Source organism: Leptodactylus fuscus, chromosome 5, assembly GCF_031893055.1.
Source record: "Leptodactylus fuscus isolate aLepFus1 chromosome 5, aLepFus1.hap2, whole genome shotgun sequence".
In the NCBI taxonomy this organism is placed as follows: Eukaryota; Metazoa; Chordata; class Amphibia; order Anura; family Leptodactylidae; genus Leptodactylus; species Leptodactylus fuscus.
In genome coordinates this window covers 170,540,608-170,566,700 of record NC_134269.1, presented here as the reverse complement: position 1 = coordinate 170,566,700, position 26,093 = coordinate 170,540,608, and the positions used below count along the sequence as shown (strand labels likewise).

Here is a 26,093-nt window from a genome sequence, read left to right as displayed (position 1 = left end):
CACAGCTGATTGCCAGGCAGATGTCTGATTACTGTGCTGTGACTGTAACAAGCGGCACCTGTGTACTCATCACATGACTGCGATATGTAGACTGGTGCTCCAGGGTTATAAAAAAAGGGGGGTGGGGGGGGAGTGCCTCCCCCCCCCTAACATATCCCTAACTCGTAGAGGGACCCCATAGCTATCACCCCCACCCCCTCCCCCTCCCCAACCCACCACTGCGTGACCCATCCAGCCCCAACACAAAACACACTGAGGCTGTAATTTTGGATAATTTGGCCACAGCAGCCAGTTTATTAACAAACATACATAAATAAAACATATTAGATAACCCAACTATAAAAAACAGTAAAACCTATATAACACTAATAACCCGAGCGGAAGGCCCTTGGAGCTAACTAACACACTGGCCTGGCGCCCCAACTATAAGTTATGGCCAGATAATATAATTTACTTGCCACCAGCCGTTACCCCCCCAGCTCAGCGACACCGAACCTGGCCAACCAATTAATGTAGGTTCTCAAAGTAGTGAGATACCTGCCATGCGCCAGACCACCCGCCACCATAACTATTAACAGCTTGTGCTGAGAGGGGGTAGCCACCACACAGACTTCCCCCACCACAGACTTTTCTTCACCTCCAAGGACCCCCCACCCGCCACAGCTAGCACCCTTGACCACCTTAAGGGTGCGACGCCCTCCACAGCGCTACAGCCCTCTCCACTCCCTCCTGAAGGCCAAGAGCCCAGATATCAGTACCGACGCCATTGAGATGTACCCCATCCCGCAACCAAAACTCCCCCTGCCCATACTCCAGGTCAAGATGCCGCACGGTGAGGCCCCCGTTGCGGGCCAAAAAACTAGAAATAGCACAATTAACCTTGATCCGCGCTTTATCGAGTCTTTCCACTGAGCGCGCAGTCCGCCAAGTCTTACGAGGCACAATATCCGACCACACCACTATCAAGCCCGGAAACTGTACCCATAAGCGCAACAAGTCATTCTTAACGTCCCTAATCAGTTCACGAAAAGGGCGGGCCCCCAACATGGAACAGCACAATGTCCGGGGGACGATCCAGTCGCACAAAATGATGGAACTCAGCCAACACCCGCTTCCAAACCATACCTCTAAAACCGAGCCACTGGATCACCGCCACATCCCTACTAAGACCAAGCTGCCTGCCATTGGGACGAATGTCAGCACGCTCAGCACCCCGATACACGTAAGAATGGCCGAAAATCCAAACCAATGGAACCGGACTACCTGCAGAAACAAAAACAGAAAAAGGGGGGCATAGGCAAAGCCATCGAAAAATTACAGCAAGGGACAAACAAAGGCAGAACAACAAAAAAACAGGAAAAATGCTGCATCAGAGCAAGTGGGGGCGCACATAGAGATTGCAACGCGAAGACTCCCACCGCCCAATAACCCGGACCTGCGATTCAGACAAGCCCCGCCCCGCCGCCTCCGTGGCCGCCCCAATTCTGAACGAGTGAGGAGCAAAAGTCCCAGCGTCCAGGCCCAGGGCGGACAGAGAGCGGCGCAGGACCGCCGTAAACTGGTACCTAGACAAAGAGGAGCCGTCTGCATGGCACAACAAGGAGCCCGAACGAGGAGGGAGGAAACCCCAGAAGGCCCGCAAACACCCAACAGGACACGCCGTCGTAGAACTATTAGACCCCAAAACTACCCGGCGCCCACGACCCATTTGGTCGGTTTTTGAACGCCGGACCCAAAAAACAACCCAGCACGGCTCCAGGAACACATCCCTAGCTAACAACCCTCCCACACAACGTGTGCTCGGCGCCACCAGTTCACTCACACGCAAGGCCCTGTAAAAAGCCCAGGTAAACGCCAAACGGAAAAGAGACGCCTCGAAAACAGACTCACACACCTGACCCAAAACATCCAGCAACCTGACTAACAAACAAAAAGAGATCGGACGACGCGTGTCACCCCACGCTGACCGACGCCCGAAACCCCGCAGAGCCTGTCGCACCACGAAAACCTTAGTAATATCATATGCACCACGCACTCGCAACCCATAAGCTAACCCTGCCATGAAACGCCGTACCCTAGCCCCAGACCATCCCTCCTCAGCCACCCTGCCCAGAAAACACAGCAAAGCACCCACCCTGTCAGCCACAGAGGGACCCACCCCCAAATCAGCCACACACCTCTCCCAGGCGCCCCAAGCCGCCGCATACGCTGCCCGCGTGGAAGGAGCCAACGCAGCATCCAGCAAGTGCGCCGCTGCAGTCATACCAGCCGCCATAAATCCTCCGGACACCGCAAACCCCGACTCTCTGCCCCTGGAGCCAGTTGCCGGAACCGATCCCACTGAAAACGAGACAGAGAGTCAGCAATGGAGTTAGCAACACCCGGCACATGCACAGCCACCACCCACGCATTCAGACACAAGCAGCGCAACACCCAACCTACGCAACAATCGAACAACTGGCGGAGAGGACGCAGACATCCTATTGATTGCCATAACAACCCCCATATTGTCGCAGTGAAACCGCACCTTTTTATTCCGGAAAAGATCCCCCCAGATAGTCACCGCGACAATAATGGGAAATAACTCTAGCAAAGCCAAGTTACCTGTCAACCCCCTCTCAACCCAGTCAGACGGCCACGCCTCGGCACACCAGCTACCCTTAAAGTACGCGCCAAAACCCGTACTCCCGGCTGCATCCGTAAAAAGATCGCAGTCAAAACTGTCAACCACCTCAGACATAACTAAGGACCGGCCATTATACTGCACCAGGAACTGCGACCAGACCGCAAGATCCTCCCGGTGCTCAGCCGTCAGCCGCACAAAATGATGAGGGGACGCAACACCCGCCATAGCCAACGCAAGGCGTCGGCAAAAAATCCTGCCCATAGGCATAACTCTAACCGCGAAGTTAAGCTTGCCCAAAAGAGACTGGAGGTCCCGAAGCGGGATCTTACGCAAGTGGCGGGCACGAAGCACCGCAGCCTTCAAATCCTCCAGCTTCTCAGGGGGCAAGCGAAACTCCATCAGCACGGTGTCAATCGTTATACCCAAAAAATTTAGGCAAGTAGCCGGCCCCTCCGTCTTTTCCGGCGAAAGCGGGACCCCGAACTTGCTAGCAACCCACTGAACAGTAGTCAACAGAACAGAACAAGCATCGGAACCCCCCGGGCCAACACACAGGAAATCATCGAGGTAGTGGATGATAGAGGAGATGCCTGAAACATCCCGTACCACCCACTCCAAAAAGGTACTAAAAGCCTCAAAGTAAGCGCATGAAATAGCGCAACCCATCGGCAGACACCTGTCCACATAGTACCCCTCACCCCAACGACAACCCAAAAGCGGGATGCTGTCGGGGTGAACAGGAAGAAGGCGAAACGCCGCCTCGATATCGGTTTTTGCCAGCAATGCACCCGAACCGCACTTTCGCACCCACGACACCGCAGCATCAAACGACGTATATTGAACCGCGCACAACTCCGCATCTATACCATCGTTAACCGACGAACCGCGAGGATGTGACAGATGGTGGTTCAAGCGGAACTTAGAGGGCTTCTTTTTCGGCACCACCCCCAGAGGCGAAACAACCAAATCCTCAAAAGGTGGAGACGAAAACGGGCCGGCCATCCTACCCAGACTAACTTCCTTATTCAACTTATCCAACACTACCCCGGGGTGCGCATAAGCAGACTGCAAATTACGCCTACAACAGGGGACCCGGTGAGGGGGAGCGGGTATAACAAAACCATGTAAAAACCCCTCAAACAAAAAGGCGGCCATGTCCCTGGCTGGATATCTATTTAGAAAGGGGAGCATTTCCCGCAGCCTCACCGGGGTCACCCCCTTGGCCACTCGAGTTGGACCTCCCCTTTGACTTGCGCAAGCAACGGGAAGCTCCGTGGGACACGCCGTTACAATGGGAGCAAGCATGTTTGAACTTGCAAGACTGTCCAAATCTGCATTGGCCCTCATTGAACTGCCAGCAGACTCCGTGCTTGGCCTGCTGGCCACTGGCACTCTGGCCGGCACCACCGATCCCGGAAGGGGCCGCAGAGCCAGCCCCCCCTGGAAAGTGCTGCCCGGACCGGGCTGGGGCCATTACCCGCAACCAAAGAGCGATGTCCTTCTGATCCCATCGGATAGAAGGACGAACGGCCTTCCGCTGCCGGAACAGTTCGTCATACCGCAGCCACGATTGGCCGCCGTACACGCGATACGCCTCCCCAATAGAATCTTGGTAGCAAAAAAGGCCCGAACAATTGTCCGGGGCTTTTTCACCAATGACACTGGCCAAAATCAAAAACGCCTGCGTCCAGTTAGAAAAGGTTTGCGGTATCAACCGCCACCGACGCTTCTCCTCCTCCTCCTTCTTGTAGTCCTCCCTCTTGCCCTTATCCAAATTAAATTTTGCAAGTGGGAGCAATGAGAAGATCTCGACATATTCGTCTTTCCATATCTTCTCCTTGACCTCTTTCTTAAGATGGGCGCCCAGGGGGCACTCATAGCATAAATACACCTCACCCCGTGCTCTATCGTCCAAGCGGATGCCATCACCCGACGCAGAATCCGTCTGGACCGAAACCGTGACACCCTCCCCCCGCCCCCCACCCGACCCCAAAAACGGAGCGGAACCCACCCCCGTCGCAACTACGGCCGGTGACAAACCCGGCAACCACCCCGGCATGGGGGATGGGGAAGGGGCCTGACCACAACGAGCTAACAATTCCCGAACGCTACCTAACAGCTCACGAACCTCACCCGAGCCCACCCGGTCCTCTCTCACCGCCGGAGAGCTGGGCCTACTACCCACCCCCTGAGACATTAAAATAGGTGGAAAAGGACAGGACAAGGACATGTACTCACCGGGCTGCGCAGGAGCTGTGATCCCACCAGCCGGAACTCCGGAATCCTGAAGCGCCATCACATCATGGTCTTGATCGGGGGAGAAAAGCAACAGCGAACCCATGTCCCTGCTGCGGCTGCAACAGGACGCCGACCGATTGCCCACCGCCGGGGGCCCAGCTGACCGATCCACGACTCCATCTTCCACTCGAAACTGCGCCAGGGAAAAATCCGGAAGAGACCTCTGTGTCCCGGTACCCTCCCCGACAGGAGCATCGCCATGGGAGGTAGCCGCCACGACCGTTGAGGAAGGACGACAAGAGGGGGGCTGGCCGGGCCTGGCAACAGAGCCGTCACCAGGACCCCCAACCCCCGCTGGACACGGCCGCCTGGTAGAATTCCTCCCAGGCCTGGACCTCCCACCAGAGGCAGAGGAGGGAGGCGACCGGCCTGGAGCGTCCCTGGTGGGGCTTCTGCGGCGCCGTGTCCTGGGCACTGCATCAGGGCTAAGCCGCGCCGGCGGGCGAGCCCTACGTTGCGGCCTAACCGACACTTCTGCTGCTGGGGTGCCCCCCCCCCCAGCATCCCTGCGACCTGGGAGCGCAGCCATGCCTCCCAATTTGGGCCAGCGGCAGCCCGAAGCTGCCCCAGGAGATCCTCTGCAGAAGACATCCGGAGAAAAAACTTTCCTGTTGCGCAGGGAAAGAAATAGGGCGCAGGGCAAGACGGGTGACCGCTTCCAATGGCGTCTACCCGCCGAATGGAGCTTCTCCGGCTAACCGCCGGAAGTGACACGCAAGCCCCGCCCCCCCACTTCCGGAAATCCGCGCGGAGGAGCGGGGCAGCGCCATCTTGGAAAAGGTGAGTGAAGCCAAAAGCCTCTCCTCACCTTTTCCCCCTCCCCGCACCGCTAACAAGGCCAGTCATGCCGGCCTCCGCTAGCGGTGCCTGCGGCGCTCGCTCCGGCCGCTACTTGACCATGGACCATAAATCACATGACTATGGTCAGAGTTTTATCCTCTAGAAGTAACAGAATGAATGACAGCAAGCAGAGATCTAGAAAATCGTGAGGAATTGATACAGAAAGTATATTGGGAAATTGTATCTCTTTTTATTGTACATTTGTTTGTCAATATTGGTATGAAAGTGGCCAACCCCTTTAATGAAGATACCAGTGTAATACAGCATACACTGGAGCATGACAGAAAGGGTCACAGCAGGCTCTGCCTGCTCAGGAGGCTGAGGGCCTTCGGAGTCCAGCGGACACTTCTTAGGACCTTTTTCAATCTGTGGTTGCCTCAGCCATCTTTTTTGGTGTGGCCTGCTGGGGGTGTAGTATGTCAACCAGGGACAGAAATAGACTTGACAGGCTGATTAGAAGGGCCAGCTCTGTCCTGGGGAGCCCCTTGTACCCCTTTAGCTGCTATGGACTCCTAGTATATCTTCTCTTCTCAGTTTATGTGTGTCTACTTCTGTAATATATTACTGTATATTATCCTGTATCTGTATTACTATGCTGCTGTAACATACTGAAATTTCCCCACTGTGGGACTATTAAAGAATTATTTTATGACATTTTTTGTAGATCTACACTCACCGGCCACTTTATTAGGTACACCTGTCCAACTGCTCGTTAACACTTAATTTCTAATCAGCCAATCACATGGCGGCAACTCAGTGCATTTAGGCATGTAGACATGGTCAAGACAATCTCCTGCAGTTCAAACCGAGCATCAGTATGGGGAAGAAAGGTGATTTGAGTGCCTTTGAACGTGGCATGGTTGTTGGTGCCAGAAGGGCTGGTCTGAGTATTTCAGAAACTGCTGATCTACTGGGATTTTCATGCAAAACCATCTCTAGGGTTTACAGAGAATGGTCCGAAAAAGAAAAAACATCCAGTAAGCGGCAGTTCTGTGGGCGGAAATGCGTTGTTGATGCCAGAGGTCAGAGGAGAATGGCCAGACTGGTTCGAGCTGATAGAAAGGCAACAGTGACTCAAATAGCCACCCGTTACAACCAAGGTAGCCAGAAGAGCATCTCTGAACGCACAGTACGTCGAACTTTGAGGCAGATGGGCTACAGCAGCAGAAGACCACACCGGGTGCCACTCCTTTCAGCTAAGAACAGGAAACTGAGGCTACAATTTGCACAAGCTCATCGAAATTGGACAATTGAAGATTGGAAAAACGTTGCCTGGTCTGATGAGTCTCGATTTCTGCTGTGACATTCGGATGGTAGGGTCAGAATTTGGCGTCAACAACATGAAAGCATGGATCCATCCTGCCTTGTATCAACGCTTCAGGCTGGTGGTGGTGGTGTCATGGTGTGGGGAATATTTTCTTGGCACTCTTTGGGCCCCTTGGTACCAATTGAGCATCGTTGCAACGCCAAAGCCTACCTGAGTATTGTTGCTGACCATGTCCATCCCTTTATGACCACAATGTACACAACATCTGATGGCTACTTTCAGCAGGATAATGCGCCATGTCATAAAGCTGGAATCATCTCAGACTGGTTTCTTGAACATGACAATGAGTTCACTGTACTCCAATGGCCTCCACAGTCACCAGATCTCAATCCAATAGAGCATCTTTGGGATGTGGTGGAACGGGAGATTCGCATCATGGATGTGCAGCCGACAAATCTGCGGCAACTGTGTGATGCCATCATGTCAATATGGACCAAAATCTCTGAGGAATGCTTCCAGCACCTTGTTGAATCTATGCCACGAAGAATTGAGGCAGTTCTGAAGGCAAAAGGGGGTCCAACCTGTTACTAGCATGGTGTACCTAATAAAGTGGCCGGTGAGTGTATATGGAAGTCTCCACAGCATATGGTAAAGCCATATATTACAGGTCTACAAACATGAATCCATGAAACTGCAGTGGCCACAGGCTTTTACCTTCTGGAGAATGAATTACCGTATTTTTCGGACTATAAGACGCACTTTTTTTCCCCCAAATTTGGGGGGAAAAGAAGGGTGCGTCTTGTAGTCCGAATGTGGCGCCTGGCACCCGCTGTACTAGAGAGGCGGAAGCCGGAAAGGGATAGACGCCGGGGCCTGAGACATCGCTGCGCTCCTCTGCCCTGCATGAAGCCAGCAGCGGGAGGAGTGATGCTATTCTGCTCCTCCGTCCCCCCGCCACTGACTTCATGCAGGGCAGAGGAGCGCAGCGATGTCTCAGGCCCCGGCACCTGTGCCAGCGTCTATCCCTCCCCGGCATCCGCCTCTCTAGTACAGCGGATGCCGGGTCAGTATCGGTGGCCCCTTCTCCCCCGGGGCCGGTCCCCACCGGCCCCGTACCTGTAGAGTTGCAGGCTGGCTCCTGCGCGGCGATATCGCAGGAGCCGACCTGTTCGGGTGACAGCCGGGAGCCTAATGAGGCTCCCAGGCCTGTCACTGCTATATTAGTATTGCGGCTGGTCTCTATGACCAGCCGTAATACTAATAGACAGAATGTCCCATAGACGGCAATACAGTTGTATTGCCGTCTATGGGACTTGCAATCAAGTGACCGCAGGTTCAAGCCCCCGGGGGGGAATAAAATAGTTAAAAAAAAAAAGCTTTAAAAATATAAATAAAAGTTCTAAATCACCTCCTGTCCCTAGAAAAAAAAAAAAATATATATATATATCATAAACCACCGGGTTTTTTTTCAATACAAGGTGATCTAAGCAATAGATATTCCCCAAAATGGTATAACTAAAAAGTACAGCTGGCCCCACAAAAAAAAAACACTCTATGCGTCCCCGTACAGCTGCAGGGTCACCTGTCAATGTGGCCTTGCAGCTGTTGCAAAACTACAACTCCCATATATTAAATATTTTACCATTTTTTGCTTCAAAATTTTTTTTCCCTATTTTCCTCCTCTGAAACCTGGGTGCGTCTTATAGTCCAGTGCGTCTTATAGTCCGGTATAATAATCTGAAATATAATCTTTTGAGAATTATATTGACGGATTATCTTTTATTGTTTTAAGTTTTTCACTTTCTACATCTAAAATCAGTGTAAATATTACGTTGCAGGTTCAGTCTATTTGTCCGACATGCCCTCATCACAAATTGCACATGACAATCTTTTCATATGACTTTGCTAAGCACAATTCATGGTTTTACTATTTTGGTGTATGGCAGTGTGTAGTGAGTCAGAGGTAATTGTAGAGGGTGACGGACTACAGATGTGATTGGGCCATGTGCTTTGTCACATTGCTGCTGCCATGCTGTATAATTTACATTGGTGTAAACATGCTTTCTCGATTCCTCTTGTGGGTTAAAAAGGCTGTGCATCTGTTCAGAACTGATCTATGATTCTCCGTCAGCCGAGTCACTCAGTGCATTTATTTTGTACCCCATGGGTGAAGGAATAATTACAGACTATTAAACATGTGCCAAAGAGGTTTCATCATGTTGCATGTGCTGTATTGACATAATTCTGCTGGTTTTGCAGCCTCCCTGGTGAGGTTTTCCAGTTAGTCAATTGCCCATGACGGTTATAGTATAGTATTATCAGTTATTGTACATGTATTGGAAGGTGATTTATATTTGTCTTTATTTGGTTTTAGCAGTTTATGTGGCCTTTATACTATAACTCACATCAGCTTCCTTGGTCTTATAGATAAGGATTCTGGATAAATTAAGCAAATGCAACCCAATCTCAAATTTCAGAGAAGAATTACAGGTTTCAGACACAATAGGTCACATTTATTAAATTTTTCACACAATTTTTCAGGTCAATTTCAGATTTTTTTTTTTCTTAACAAAAGTCTGGTCCTAATCCTAGAGTGAACATGACCGTGTGAATAGATCGCACAGCATCATTCTGAGTTTAGAGGCAGTGAGCTCCTAAGGGTCAATGCACAGAGAGTTTTTTGGTGCTGATTTTGACGTTAAATCCGCCTCAAAATCAGCCTCCAAGCGAAAGTCATGACATGCTGCAGATTTAAAACCCACTTTGCAGGTCACTTTGCGCTTCTTGTTTTAGTAGCAACTAGAGATGAGCGAGTACTATTTAAAAAGGCTGTTTCGAATAGCACGCACCCATAGGAATGAATGGAAGCGGCCGGCACACGGACTTTGCCGGCGGCCAGCCACTTAACCTGCTGCGTGCTGGCTGCATCCATTTATTCCTATGGGTGTGTGCTATTCGAAACGGGAGTTTCGAATAGTACTCGCTCTTCTCTAGTAGCACATGTTGAAGAGATTTGTATAAGGGTCATTCCATGTCAAGTGGACCAGTACTCCCCACTCGACCATCTCCAGTGAAAGGTCAACAGTGCCCCAGGTATTTGATATCTGGCCCTAAAAATTTACAGAACCTCGTTTCAAACATACATGTACATCCTTATAAATTTTCAGCAAAATCGGAGAAGGTCGAGTGGGAACGATTTTAAAAACTGGTCCACTTGATGTGGAATGACCCATAAATCTAGTACGTATGTAGTGCTGCAATTGTATATTTCAGGAGGTTAGCCCCTGGCAAGTTTCCATTGGTTAATCCATAGTTGACAATACTCCTGGAAAATGGTGGGAAGAGGCATGGCCAATCAAAAAAGGGGCATGGTTTGGGTAAAATTGCCCTCCAAAGTGGGAAGTTTATGGGTGTTCCTCGGATAAGTTGTCAATGGGTCCAGGGAGGGGGCAATAAAATCTTGCAGAATTTTTTTGGCAATTATGACTTTAACACTGATTTGTGAATAAGACCTAAAGCTGGCCAGACACATTAGATCTTGAGTTGGCATGATGTTATGATCATATGATCAATTCCTCCATCAACATTAAGGCTAGATGTACACGATAGAGTTGCAAAACGGCTGTGAAAAACATCGATTTTTCATGGCCATCATGGATTGTCTTGCACCCATTTTCATGGATCCCCGATACACTTCAGTGTATGGAAGGATTTGTGAAACTTTTCAAAAATAGGACATGACCTATACATTGACAGTCTGTGACAGAACTAAAAAAAAAAACAGTCATAGCGTAAATGCCATGATATGGCCAGAGCGTTTTGCAGTACCTGCAAAGTGGATGAGGTTCTGGTTAATCCCATCCACACATTACAAATAAAAAATCTGCAGTGGACATGCTGAAAGTTCAGAAATGCAACATGTCAATTATACCTAAGGAATCGCTGGCGTTTTCCATGTAAGTATAATAAAAGCAGAAAGTCCACATGGGAAAACTCTGCAGACTTTCTGTGAAAAGTGTTGTGGAATGCACTTCTGTGTGGTTTTTCCCACGTTATGTTTTGGTTGCAGCTCCATACGTGGGGCCTTATCCTTACAGTCTCAGCAGGTGATTTCCCTTAATGACATTTCCATATTGCAGAAAAAGTGACACTGCCGGTATACATTTTTTTAAAAACGCAACATGTTAATTTTTTTGCCAGAGACATATTTGACATCAGGGGTGTAACTACCAGGATAGCAGTGGTAGCAGCTGCCACAGGGCCTGGGACATTAAGGGTTCGGCGACAACCGCTACTGCTGCGTTTTTTATTTTCTTAATAGGCCATTACCAACTGGAGTAACTCCAGACGTAACTCAAGGAGGCCACTATGGGGCATAATAGTGTGTGCAGGGGCCAGTATGGGGCATAATAGTGTGTGCAGGGACCACTATGGGGCATAATAGTGTGTGCAGGGGCCACTATGGGGCGTAATAATGTGTGCAGGGACCACTATGGGGCATAATAGTGTGTGCAGGGGCCATTATGGGGCATAATAGTGTGTGCAGGGGCCATTATGGGGCATAATAGTGTGTGCAGGGGCCATTATGAGGCATAATAGTGTGTGCAGGGGCCACTATGGGGCATAATACTGTGTGCAGGGACCACTATGGGGCATAATAGTGTGTGCAGGGGCCATTATGGGGCATAATACTGTGTGCAGGGGCCATTATGAGGCATAATAGTGTGTGCAGGGGCCACTATGGGGCATAATACTGTGTGCAGGGACCACTATGGGGCATAATAGTGTGTGCAGGGGCCATTATGGGGCATAATAGTGTGTGCAGGGGCCATTATGAGGCATAATAGTGTGTGCAGGGGCCATTATGGGGCATAATAGTGTGTGCAGGGGCCATTATGGGGCATAATAGTGTGTGCAGGGGCCATTAGGAGGCATAATAGTGTGTGCAGGGGCCATTATGAGGCATAACACAGCAAGCTGGAATGTGGGGAGGGAGGGGGGGGGGCCTTTTCAAAAGTTCGGCACAGGGCCCCGCCATTCCTAGTTAACGTCACTGTTTGACATACTAAAAAACTGCGGCTACATTTTTGCTGAAATATATGGAAGATGCAATTAAAACACTCAAAAACAAGTTGTGTTTTTGTATTGCGTCTTCTGCTGTGTTTTCGTTACTTTTTTTTTCAGCAGTGTTTTTCCTCTGTGTTTGTCCTTAGTCTAAGGGTATATTTAGACAGTGAAGTTGGGTGTGACATGTAAAAATAATACTTGTATTTCTCTGTCTCTCATTATTACCTGCTTCACGTGTATGGTATTGTTTTATTTTTACAGCCCTCTATCTTGTAAGAGTTCCCTTTGGCTGGAAATGATATACTTCTGGGAATTTCATCTATCCGCACTTCTTTTTCCTAAAAGCCAGCTCTAATTTCATTGTTTAAAGAAATTCAAGTCTCTCCCCATTTTGCATGTCACATGGTCAATAAAACACCAAAATGGAAATGGTAGTGTTGAGAGGATGTAAGAGACACTCATATATTATTTGTTAGCCGGGAGCAGCTGCAGGACTGAGGTCATTAACTCAATCTCTTCATTACCACACTACGTTTTGCAGCTTGGCTGAGTGACATGCTGCGTGAGTAACCTCAAAAATGAGAGACGGGAAACTCAAAACGAATTTCCAGTTTAACAAAATTGACTCCTATGAGCTTGCATATGTACAAAAGAGCGCAACTTGGTGAACAGACATTGCGACATCGCTATAAAGACCTTGCAGACATTGGCTGTCATTTATCATTTGTACAACTGCATCCTAAATTTTGTACATAATTTCACTAATGGAGTCCAATTTCAGATCTCTTGGGTTCTTTAGATTACCCATTTACTGGGTGCTGGGGCATTTCGTAAATGCACTGCAAAATGTTAGATCTTGCCCCCCTTCTATCTCCCCTTGGATCCTCCCGTGATAAGATCACTGGTTCCAATGGGTTTCCATGGTCATCAATATGTCTAGGTAACCTCTAATAAGCACCTATTCACATGGCAGTTCTACAACTTAACTTGTCCCTGGCCAAATTGCTGTAGGTGCACCTGCTTCCTTACCTTTGCCAACTGATGGCATGTGCTCATCCTCAATGAAGGATAACTAGCTGCCATTAGGGTTCATTCACACAGAGGAAAATGGTGAGGAATTTGGTGCGGTATTTCAGCACTGAAAGAAAAACATTCCATTGAAGTCAATGGGAGACTTTTTTTTTTTTCAGCGCTAAAATACCATATCAAATTCCTCACCATTTTCCTGCGTATGAATGGACCCTTATTTCTCTAGGAAAGCTGTCCCTGCTTTATACTGGCTTGTTTTGGAGAAAGTGGGCCTTTCATTATATCTGTCAGTCAGGTGAAAGGTGCTTGGTGAAATTCCACATGTTGGGGTGTCTGTGTAAGTAGCAGAAGGCGTTGAATGGTTACTGCATGCAGCAGACCATAGATACAAGGTGTTAGTTTGAGATCCGTCATTGTAGGCTCATGAGAGAATGTTGTCACTTTCTCAAGCCCTTTGAGAAGGCCACTATATTTGCCAACAGGGACAACTGGACTGGAAATGGGCTTTCAGCTCCTACTGCTTTTCCTGCTAAATAGGATGGATATTAAAATAACAGTGCAAGAATCAATTCCCATTGCACAGGGTGGCACAGTCAGGATATAGTAGAGGTCTCGGAGCTAGAAGCTTTTCTCTAGGAGCTGAAAATCCACCCCCAGTGCACCAATTGTCTCATTTGCATAAGACTTCAAAATAATTTTTCTTTATTTCTACAAAAGTATGTTGTTTCTGTATTGTGCTTGGAGGAGGTGATAGAGTTCCTTGAATTAATTTTTATGGGCTTTCAAAGAATAGCCAAGCAATTGTACTTGCTAGGAGTTGTGGTTTCACAACAGCTGTAGTTCAGAGGTTTGCTGACTCCTTCTGCAGCACACCCCTGGATAACATAATCATAAAGCAATGTTTCATAAGCCCTAGGTGGCGTTTCAGTGGCATTGAATTTTTGCTGCTGGAAACCCACATAGAGCTTGTTTAAGCACCTTTAAAACTGCTTATAGTTGAGATACAAAAACAGATGACAGTGCGCAACCCCTTTATGTTTCAACTTGTCCCCTATGCAATTAGTGCCTAACTTTTTTCAGTGTGTTTCACTCTTTATTTGAATATTTCTTAACCCCTTCCTGCTCTATGCCGTACTATTATGTTGCATCAAGCGCATAGTTAACGCTGCAAAAGTAGTACGGCACTGCAGTGCTTTCGACACTTGGCTGTGTTACAAAGGGTTGAGACCAGTCACTGGAGTTGGCAGATACTCCAACACTGGCGAATTAACCCTTAAAATGCTATAATCAATAGAAAGATTACCCTCCCCCCCCCCCCCAACTACTGTGCACAGGGAATCTGAGATCCAAGCTTCAATTCCCTATGTAGGGCATGTAAAAGTGGAAAAAGAACAAAAAAAAAAAATAGATACAAAATATGCACAAAAATAAATACACAAATAAAAACTTTAAAAAACCCACCTTTATATTTTAAAAATATATAATGTAAACAAACATGTTAGTCTCACTACCCAAAAATAGCGCTAATTATCTAAGACATAATTGTTATAAAAAAAATACCGCAATGTGCAAATTATTGTATCAACGTCAACAATGCAGTACAAAAATTTATAGGCTTCAAAATACGATGTCCGCAGGAAAATCATCAATTTTCAAAGAAGGACATTTTATCGCTAAAAAATTATAAAAACCAATATAAGGGTGAATTCACACTGAGTAAACGCTAGCTTATTCTGAACGTAAAACACGTTCAGAATAAGCGGCATCTAAAGCAGCTCCATTCATTTCTATGGGAGCGGGGATACGAGCGCTCCCCATAGAAATGAATGGGCTGCTTCTTTCACTGCGAGCAGTCCCATTGAAGTGAATGGGGAGTGCCGGCGTATACGGCAAGCTCTGCTCATGCCGGAGCGTACACGCCGGCACTCCCCATTTACTTCAATGGGACTGCACGGAGTGAAAGAAGCAGCCCATTCATTTCTATGGGGAGCGCTCGTATCCCCGCTCCCATAGAAATGAATGGAGCTGCTTTAGACGCCGCTTATTCTGAACGTGTTTTACGTTCAGAATAAGCTAGCGTTTACTCAGTGTGAATGCACCCTAACTGGTATCGCTGTAATCATAATTGGCCCGCCGAACAAAGCAGCAATGTCATTTTTAATCATCCCCCTGTAAAAAAAAAAACACTCCCAATGGGATCTTATTGGAACACAATGTAAAACACACTATGTTCTGGCTTATTCCATCCAAACATTGCAGAAAAAAATTCTGCAGTGGAAAAGCAGCGTTTTTGAAATTCGCAGCATGTCAAATATACCTACGGAAATGCTAGGGGTTTCTGTATAGGTATAATAGGGGTAGAAAGTGATGCTGTGGAAAAAGCCACAATGTGTTTCCCCTTTAGTAGCACTTAGTGCTATTAAAAAAAGGTGAAATGTGAAAAACACATTTTTCCTCACTTTTTTAATTACATTTTCCCTTCTATAAAAAAGAAGAAAATACATGCAAAAATAAAGCCCCAAGTGTCAGTGAAAAAAAAGACAAAAAAACTAGTTGAATAACCCTAGAAAATGTGTCTGGTCCTGAACCAGGGAACCTAGCCCAGTACTGAAGTTGTTAAACAGAATATGTAGTATATGGGAATACATATACATGTTATATTGAATTGATAGAACTCAATAGTGGTCTGTATGTAACCTCAGTTCCTAATTTGTTTTTCTAGCCCTTCCTGCTTTTCCAGAATGAAAAAAAAAGTAAATGTAGATTGAAAACCATGTCCTTATTCTTGATAGCACGGCGCCCTGGCACTGAAGCTGTTAATCTTCAGAGGTTTCTCAGGTGATCATTAGTTTCACCCCAGTGGTCTGATCATTGTGAAGGATCGAATGGCAGCCTGTGTGTATGAGCAGGACATTAGTTGAAAAGTGATGTAATTAGCCTACGGATTCCAGGTAATGTCTTGTAAATCTACTCAGGTGGATCTTGAAGGTAGATCATATGTACACCTTCAGAGTCTCTGCACTCTGTAGACTGCAGGCATATGCAGCACTCCTTGTTATGTTACTGCTAGGCATCTCTCACACCACATTTATTAAAATACAATTTACTGTGTGCCCCAGGGTGTGGCCCAAAATGGCACCAGAATTTCCTCTTTGTACTCCTTAGGGCCCATTCAGATGGAAGTGTTTGGTCTAGAAATACAGTCCAGTGTTACGGCCACATGTCCTGGGCTGACCACAGCTTGTTTGAACATACACATTTATGATGCGGTTTGTTCCCAAACTGCCACAGACCTACTGTCCTGCACTCGCCTCTACCTAATCCCCCACCACTCCAGTCCAGAAGATATCTGGGTCTTCAATGAAATAATATTTTCTGCTGAAATTGTTCCAATATTTGCAACAAAGGCTGTAGGGTCTGCAAAGGGACATAATACTGTGTGCAGGGGCTGTTATGGGATATTATATTGTCTGGAGGCCACTTTGGGACATTATAGTATATGTAAATGAGGTGTAATACTGTGTGGGAGCCAGGAAAGGAGGGCACTATGCTGTGTGGGGGGCGGGGGGACTTTGCTAGTTACGCCACTATCTATATTACCCTCATTGAAATTAAAGGGACTCAATCATTAAAATGCTATTTTTGTCCCTAACACATAGGAATAGCCTTAAGAAAGGCTATTCTTCTCCTACCTTTAGATGTCTTCTCCATGCCGCTGTTTGGTAAAAATCCTGGTTTTCTTCTGTATGAAAATAAGTTCTCTCACAGCACTGGGGGCATCCCCAATGCTGGCAGAGAATTCTCCAGTGCTGACAGCAGAACCGACTACACATGCCTAGAAGTTTGAAGCCAGCGTCAGAAGAAGATGCAAGGAGAAGCCGTTCCAAGCAAAGATAGAGGTGGCACTGGAGAGTTCTCTTGCAGCATTGGGGATGCCCCCAGTGCTGTTTGAGAGTTGGGGCCCGCCCCCCAGTGCTGCGAGAGAACTCATTTGCATATAGAAGAAAACCAGGATTTCTACCAAACGACGGAGCGGAGAAGACATCTAAAGGTAGGAGAAGAATAGCCTTTCTTAAGACAATTCCTACATATTAGAGACTAAAAATTGCATTTTATCGATTAAATCCCTTTAATGTAGCTGTGTGTGCTGCCCGACCTACACTTTATTCAGGATGGAGGATAAAACTCCCCTTTCCTGGTCAATGAGTGACTGAGCTGCTGGACCCTCACCAATCTTCAACTTTTCCCCTATCCTGTGGACTATATTACATGGATACAACAAATATACTAATTTTAACATTAAGGGAAGCCTACCTATATATTTTTAGTTTAATTATCTGTTGTATTCAGTACTACCTCCAATTATAGAGTTAAATGACGTTCTCTGTTTGCTGTGGCACAATTACTGTCACATGTGAATATACACCTATACTGAATAACAGCAGGTAGCATGATGGAAGCAATATTGGAGGGCTTAGTAGTTGCTTTGCTCATGCACTTATAGGGATTGTGGAAGGGCTGCTATCATTAGAGTTTTTGTCACTTTCTGCCATGGAAGAAAGTGATCCTTATCTGACACACTAAGGGAGCCTTCACACGGAGTAAATGCGCGTGTATTTTTGCAAAATACACATGTAAAAATAAGACTCCCATTGACTTCAATGACATTTTACAGGCGTATTTTTACACGTGTATTTTTACAAGTGTATTTTGCAAAAATACACGCGCGGTTACTCCGTGTGAAGCTAAGATGAAAATTCTTTGTTATGGGTAGCACTTTGGTTTAAAGGTCTTGGGTATGACTCCAACGAAAGGCAACATCTGCACTGGGTGGGTTTGCATATTCTCATAATGAACATACTTATAGATTACTTTGGAATTTGGACTGTGAGCCGCAGTATATAGTACAGGTACTATAAACAGATAATTATTGTTTGGTGACTTGGTGCAGGTCTAAGAGTTTCATGTTATGCGTTTCCATCAAATAAGTAATTTGCATGTGGTCTAAAGCTTATTTTCTCTGCAAGATTGCACTAACCCCATTTTGGATCTTGACGCAAAACTCTGTAACACCAACTGGTATAGATTACAAAATGGACTTGATTCTGAATTAGTGACAGTTTAGACACTTTTTGGAAACTGTGAGGGGTTTTCAGGCAAAAAAATAATTTTTCAGAAAAGGTCTGTTAGTGCTATTTAACGGTTAATAAGTGAAGCCAAGTACCTTTAGGCTGAGACCCCACAATGCGGAAACGCAGCTTTTTTTGAGCCAAAGCCAGGACTGGATTGAACAGAAGGTAGAAGTATAAGAACTTCCTATACTGTATATCCCCCATTCCTTTTGTAACCATTCTTGGCTTTGGCTCAAAAAAATGCAACAAATACTGCAACAAAAAAAGCTGCATTTCCTCAATGTGGGGCCTCAGCCTTAGCTGTGTTTTGAGTGATTTCTGAGTGAGCTCCTGACATCTTCTGCATTTGTTTATATACACTTATAATTTTTTATTATTTTTTATAGGGATATCAAACCAGATAATATACTGCTTGATGAGCAAGGTAAGAAGGATTTATTTACCATACATATTGTTTGATAGTATGTAAATGTATACAAGTGAATGTGTGTTTTGTTGTTCAAAGTTGAACTCTTCACCAATTTCTGTTATACATTTCAGACTTCACTTAATTTTTTTTTTCATTATATAGCTATTCCCCAAAGATAGTGTGTTTGTATGTGAGTGTGTGTATATATATACGTTGTCTATAGTACCATGTAGCACCCATAATACAGAGGTATAAGAAAATATGCTTCTAGAATAGAGTGCTTCTATGGCACGGTATCTAGTTCAGCATGCCACCATATTTTTCTGTTTGGGTCGATTCACACGGAGGAATTTGGTGTGGAATTTCAGCGCTGAAAAGAAAAAGCCTCCCACAGACTTCAAAGGGTTCCTTTTTCTGCTATCAATCACTGATAGTACCGCCTCCTTGTCTTCTGGGCATATTATCTAATTGTCTACTACTTGTATATGTTGGTATTCGTTTGCTTCAGGGTTACTAAAGAGCATGATTTTCGAGTGAACTGTATGCAAAAAATGTAAACTAAATGTATACTGCACACTATAACTCCCATTTGATTTTTTTTTTTTGCTATTGTTCCTTGGGCTGTTTGGTGAAAAATTTTATAATATATTTAATTAACCTATCTAGCTTCCTTTTTAATAGAAAACAAGCTGTAACATTTTCCCTAGCAACCATCTAGCTGAGCTTTTACTACAGCTGTATTGCAAGTATGCAGAAGCATTTGGGTCATTCCATGTCAAGTGGACCAGTACTCCCCACTCGACCATCTCCAGTGAAAGGTCAACAGTGCCCGGGTATTTGATGTCTGGCCCTTAAAATTTACAGAACCTCGTTTCAAACATACATGTACATCCTTATAAATTTTCTGCAAAATCGGAGATGGTCGAGTGGGGACGATTTTAAAAACTGGTCCCCTTGATGTGGAATGACCCATTTACCAAAGGGGGATGGTCACTTCAAATGGCTGTATCTTTGGGTTTATACAACCTAGAATAATGGTTCTGGTATCACAGGAAAGTTGAGTCTGGCATGCTGCACATAAAATTAACATTCCTGGCTACTGTTGTTTTAACTAGTGATATCTCTGGTTCTTTTATAGCTATGACTTCAATCTTGCCAGCATACAAAATTTGTGGTATAAAACCAGAGATACAGCAGTATGAAATGACTATCTCCTCTTTAGTAAATGCTTCAGCTCTAGACAGTGGCGTAACTAGGAATGGCGGGGCCCCGTGGCAAACTTTTGACATGGGGCCCACCCCCCGACCGACACGGACGTCGAAGACCTCGACCGACCCCCTCCTCGGCATTTCTACGCACTCTATTATGTCCCTTAGTGGCCCCTGCACATAGTATTATGCCCCTTAGTAGCCCCTGCACACAGTATTATGTCCCATAGTGGCCCCTGTACAAAGTATTATGCCCTATAGTGGCCCCTGCACACGGTATCATGTCCCTCAGTGGCCCCTGCACATAGTATTATGTCCCTCAGTGGCCCCTGCACACAGTATTATGTTCCTTAGTGGGCTCTGCACACAGTATTATGTCCCATAGTGGCCCCTGTACACAGTATTATCCCCCATAGTGGCCCCTGCACACAGTATTATGTCCCTTAGTAGCCTCTGCACACAGTATTATGTCCCTTAGTGGTCCCTACATACACTATTATGTCCTTCAGTGGCCCTTGCACACAGTATTATGTCCCTTAGTCACAGTCAAAATCATTGTGTAACACCAGACTTAGGAACTAAAGAATGCCATTGTGCATCAGATACTGACAAACTTCCAAACATTTGGAAAAGCTATTGCAGGTGCAATGTTTTATTGGAGGGAGAACATGCCCCTTTGTAAAACTTTTAGGAAAAGTGGGACACACATTTTTGTTGCTAAAGATGTAACTATAAATGTGTACCATGTTTTCTCCATTCGGTGAAAATTAATCATCTCTCAACAATATTAATAACTCTCTCCTATGTCATAAATCCGTCCTACATGATCACCACTACACATTCTTTAACAGGTTTTAGAAATATAAAGTACTGACTTTCCACCCATGTTCACACTCTGCCTCCTCTCAATATTCCATTTCAGGCGACAATCTTTAGTCTCTCCAATTAAAATAAATTCATTAGCAGGTCCTTAAGCCGTGTAAGTGCATTTATTGCAGAGCGTCCTGACCGTTCTTTCTCCTAATTCACTTCTTAAAAGCCAATTCTAAAGTACACGTGACCTGAGTTCTTTTAAATCTACAAAAACATCGCATTGTGTTGGCCAATATTTTCCTGTTCCTACAAATACAGGAACAGTTATCCGACTTTTTAAAATATTTTAATCACTCGCCATTTTCAAAGTCTGAATTTGCTGTTATTTAAAGGGACTATTCAGGAGTAGAGATGAGCGAGTACTGTTCGGATCAGCCGATCCGAACAGCACGCTCGCATAGAAATGAATGGACGTAGCCGTCACGCAGGGGGTTAAGCGGCCGGCTGCCGTCAAAGCGGAAGTACCAGGTGCATCCATTCATTTCTATGGTGCGTGCTGTTCTGATCAGCTGATCCGAACAGTACTCGCTCATCTCTATTCAGGAGTTTTTCCCTTAGTATAGGTCATAAATGTTTGATCGGTGGAGGGTCGACAGCCTGCCTTACATGAATCCTACTATACAGTACACAGAGCTGGAAATAGATATATCCATGCCCTGTTTGGTACTGGGTGCCATTACTGCGGCTTTGCTCCTATCAATGTCAATGGGACCTGAGCTACAATAACAATGTCCAGTCATCATAGAGGGCACGTATCTATCTGCTTCTGGCTCTATGCACTGTATAATACAGGCGTTGGATGTGTCCCAAAAAGATGATCTGTGCGGGGGTCAAGTGTCAGCCTGCGACAATAAGATATTTATCTTCTATAAGAGTAGGCTATTGATAAAAAAAAAAGTCTTGAACAACTCCTTTAATGAAAAAATCCAGAGGCTAAAATCAATTCTTCCTTGTTCACACGTACAAGCAGTAGTCTAAAGCTGGTCATACAAATAAGAACACTTTCAGTACTAACCACACACAAGGATACGCAGTTCCAGTGTCCATTTGTGGCCTGAATGGTAGGAAAGGAGAAAGTCGCTGCCAGAAAGCTCAGACAATGGTTTAGCTTTTTGAGAACATAAAGATGTGAATTGAAAATGAACTGCCTAACCTTCTTGCCCTAAAGCTGCCATTGGGAATGGTTGAGAAGCCACATACATATTAAATGGTCAGCCAGTCCTGCTGAAGTTTTAGGCTTCACATAACAATCATCTAATCAGTATGGCAGCACAAAGACTCGCTGGTAGCACAGATGCTTTTAACATCTACAAGGAATGTGTATATTCTCCTTGTGCTTGCCTGGTTTTCTCCAGGTACTCCAGGTTTCACTGGAAATTTGACCAGCTAAGGCCGGAGCCCCATGTGGCGCAAATGCTGCGGTTTGGCCACAAATAAAACGCAGCGTTTGACATTCACTGCAAGGTGGATCGGATTCTAGCGAATCCCAGGCACACATTGCGGAAACGTATGTGCAGAAGACACAATGCTGTCATTGTTTTGGAAATCGAAGCATGTCAATTATTTCTACAGAAATGCCATCGATTTCCCTATAGGTATTTCCTCTGTGGACTTTCTGTGAAAAGCGCTGTGGGAAAAACCACACTTTTGTTACGGCCACTTTTTTTTCCGCAGCGCTTTTTTGCTGTGGCCAGCTATGTGGAACCTTAGCCTTGTAGTATATGTCAGCACAGTTTATGGGAATTGATCTGGATGCCGCATTGTAGTGGTGGGTAGTATTTTGGGCTCCACCAGTGTTTTGTATATCTCATGGGACCTACACAATGATTGTCCAGTCAAGAGACTGGAAAGTTGCTTCAAGCTATGTGCGTTTTCAGTTCTATGGAAATCTCCTTTGGATATAAAGCATCTTATATTACAAAGTGAAATGCTATATAATTGCTTTAGCAAGGTGAGCTTTTACTAGAAAGTGATTTTCTAGATATCTGCACTTAAGAGACTTGGTTTTGGGGTGGGGTAACAGGTGAACTAGTCTCCTCTATGCTGAGTGACAGAACTCTCCTGTTTTGCATTTTGACAATTAGCATGTGTGACATTGTGCGCCGTATTGTCATGTGCTGTGTATGGAAGTGTTATTAGGGCACTCATCTCCTGGGTATAAATGTACGCTCAGAAGAAACAAATGGGACATCAATACTGTCAGATCTTCACTTGAGTGCCTGATGTATGAATCGTGACAGGCGCTTTATTCCAGCTCCCGCTGCACTGCAAATTGTTCATACAGCCATCCCCCAGTCATCGTGCTTGTATAAAATATTCATGTAGGTAGATACACAGGACTCTAGCGGGACTGTCTGTCTCAAAGTTCACATTGAGATGTAAAGACCTTAGACATAAAAGAAGAATGTTTGCAATGTTAACCTGTAAGTTACCATCATCACTACATACTGAAGTTTTCTGTAGCCTCTTCCGTGGTTTCCCATACTCAGAATGAGCTTCCATTCTTTTATATGACAATGCGGTTATTGTTTCCCTATTCCATGTTTTAGGGATGGTATACAATATGGCTTTGATCTATGAATGCCCTGTATACAGAATCAAATAATTATATGTCTATTTTCTGTGTCTAGAAAACTGTATTAAAAAGTCAGGTGAGAAATAGTTTGCGATATACCATCATTCATCATACATATCATAACATATCATCATACATCATTCTACATTCTCTTATCTGTGTTTCGGGCTCTAGATTTAGGTCACTTCAAAGTTAAAAACAAAGGATTATATCATATGTAGATGTAGAGTTATTCATCATAATAAGTATGGGGAAGTTAACATTCATTACTTGAGTGAAATTCCTAGCGAGCAAAGACATAGCGAAAGTACATGTACCAGTGAAATAAGGGAGATGGCTTTGTCTTTTTCTGGAATTCTCTTAGAAATGACTAGAGCAACCTGTACACCTGTATATTCCCATGGCTAGTGGGGATAGAGGATATGCTGTAGGTGAATATGGGATAAGTTGAATTTGTGGTCATATCCCTTTAATGGTAAACCTTTGTTCCTTTTTAAATGTAACTAGCAGCATACCTATGGGAAGAATATGGAAATCTGTCTTCCATGATGTAATTAGGAAGTCAGGTGCTTCAGTGTTGCAAACCAATAGAGGGCGCTGACTGGAATGTGCAAGCCTGTCTTCCCTGATGTAATTAGGAAGACAGAATCTCAGTGAAAATAGCCCAATAAAGGCTGCTCCCTTTAACATCATGCACGACCTTCCAAGAGGCCTTTGTTTTGCAATGATGCTGGGATTATTACCAGGTATAGTCTCTCAAAACAAAGGCCTCTTGGAAGGTCGAGCATGATGTTAAAGGGAGCAGCCTTTATTGGGCTATTTTCACTGAGATTCTGTCTTCCTAATTACATCAGGGCTTGCACATTCCAATCAGCGCCCTCTATTGGTTTGCAACACTGAGGCACCTGACTTCCTAATTACATCATGGAAGACAGATTTGCATATTCTTCCCATAGTCCCTTGCAAAGTGGAGTGCTAAAGGCTTAATAAGTCTCCACATACCTAAATGGTGGTCTCTCCCCAAGGAGTGACGATACCACCCTTAGCAGCATACCGTAAATAATTGTACTAATATACTATGCTTGAGAAAGATACAACGTTTCATTTGCTTAGTACAAAACACCATTTTTACATTCTTTGTACAGATGCATACAATTCTTAATAGCCAACATGTTAGTCACATACAGTTTTGAGAAAAACAAAGTACATCCTTTTTGAATTCTAAGGATTTTCGTATCAGGGCATAATAAATAAACAACGTCTTTAGAAGGTCTTAAAATTAGGTGAATATAACCTCAGATGATCAACAACACATGACAAATTACACCATGATATTATTTCTCAAAAACTAGGCCAAAATGTAGAATCATTGTGTGAAAAATTAGATACACCTTTATTGCTTCCATAGGAATTAAGAAGATTTTGTATCCTGGTGCTGCTAATAAAATGACCTTCTTTAATTTATAATCAGCAAGTGTCAACACCTTTATAAAAGTAGAAGTTTGGGCAGTTTGCTGGTTTGGAGCATTCAGGCATGTGTTAAAACAATGAAAGAAATCAAGAATGACCTTAGAGAAGCAATTGTTGCTGTCCAGCAATCTGGGAAGGGTATAAGACCATGTCTATAAGTCTATTAAAGATTTACAAGTAAAGACCATTCAAGACAAGTGGAGAATTTGGAGATGAATTTCAGGTGATCTTCTGCATCATATTCCTCTCCAGATAATGTCCCTTTGGAAGCTGCGATGGAAAGTTAAAGCTGATCTTTAGTTTTCTGCTGAGGTGTTGTATGCTGATGAGCCTCGGATACAATTGGGCTAATCTGCTGGATCCCTGCACTGTGGGTACTGTGACTGAATCTGCCTCAGAATCTGCAGCAAGATAAAGTGGGAAGCTTCTTTTTTTTCAACTTTTTGCCTCACATTGAAAGCAAAAAGGAGTTTCTAGCCAGAACTTGGAGTTGATTTTGAAGTTAACTTCACATTCCTCAATATGAATAGAACTTTAGACTGTCTAGTCTAGTTTTGTCTAACTGTTAGACAGAATTATTAAATCCGTCCCATTGTCCTTTGGACAGACAAGACCAAAGTCAAGATGTTTGGCCATAAATGCACAACACCAAATTTGGTAAATAACAGCATATTATCACAAACACCTTATGCTGTCTGTTAAGCATGGTGGTGGAGAGGTGATGATGATAAATAACCCCGAATGACTGCAAGACATGGGCATCTTGCAGTCATTGGGGGTTATTTATGGCACCATTTTTGGCTGTACTTTTTGCAGGGCACCATAACCTCTGGAAATAATGGCACAAATGAAGTGCAGGGCCGAAAAAGACCTAAAAAAGGCACAAATAGCATTGAGCTGAGCAAGGTTTTCTAGAGTTAAATGTATTCTAGAGGGATTTCCCATCAGCTAAAGTTTGGCCAGAACTGGGTCATGCAATGGTACAATGATCCCAAGCACACCAGCAAATCTACATCAGAATGGATGAAAAAGGGAAAGATACAATGGCCTAGTCAAAGTCCAGATTCCAACCCAGTTGAAATGCTGTGGAGAGACCTTACAAGAGAACTGAATGAGCAATGAAGTGAGGCAATGCTATAAAGAAAAGGAGACCAATATTTGCCCATAATGATGCGAGAGATTGATAAAGTCATACAAAAGATGATGACTTCAAGCTATAGTTGCAAAGCTAAGTCTACAAGATACTGATTCATGGGGCATACTTAGCTCTTCAGTGAAGGCTTTATTATTATTATTATT

General features: G+C 45.0%; 1 protein-coding gene across 1 annotated transcript in view; it reads left to right on the top strand.

Moving 5' to 3' along the window:
• STK32A (serine/threonine kinase 32A) overlaps positions 1 to 26,093 on the top strand; it is a 151,471-nt gene that overhangs the window by 66,472 nt on the left and 58,906 nt on the right. The window contains exon 6 of the mRNA XM_075274726.1: positions 18,646 to 18,683. Within this exon, the coding sequence (XP_075130827.1) occupies positions 18,646 to 18,683 (38 nt within the window). The remainder of the gene's footprint in view (positions 1 to 18,645; positions 18,684 to 26,093) is intronic.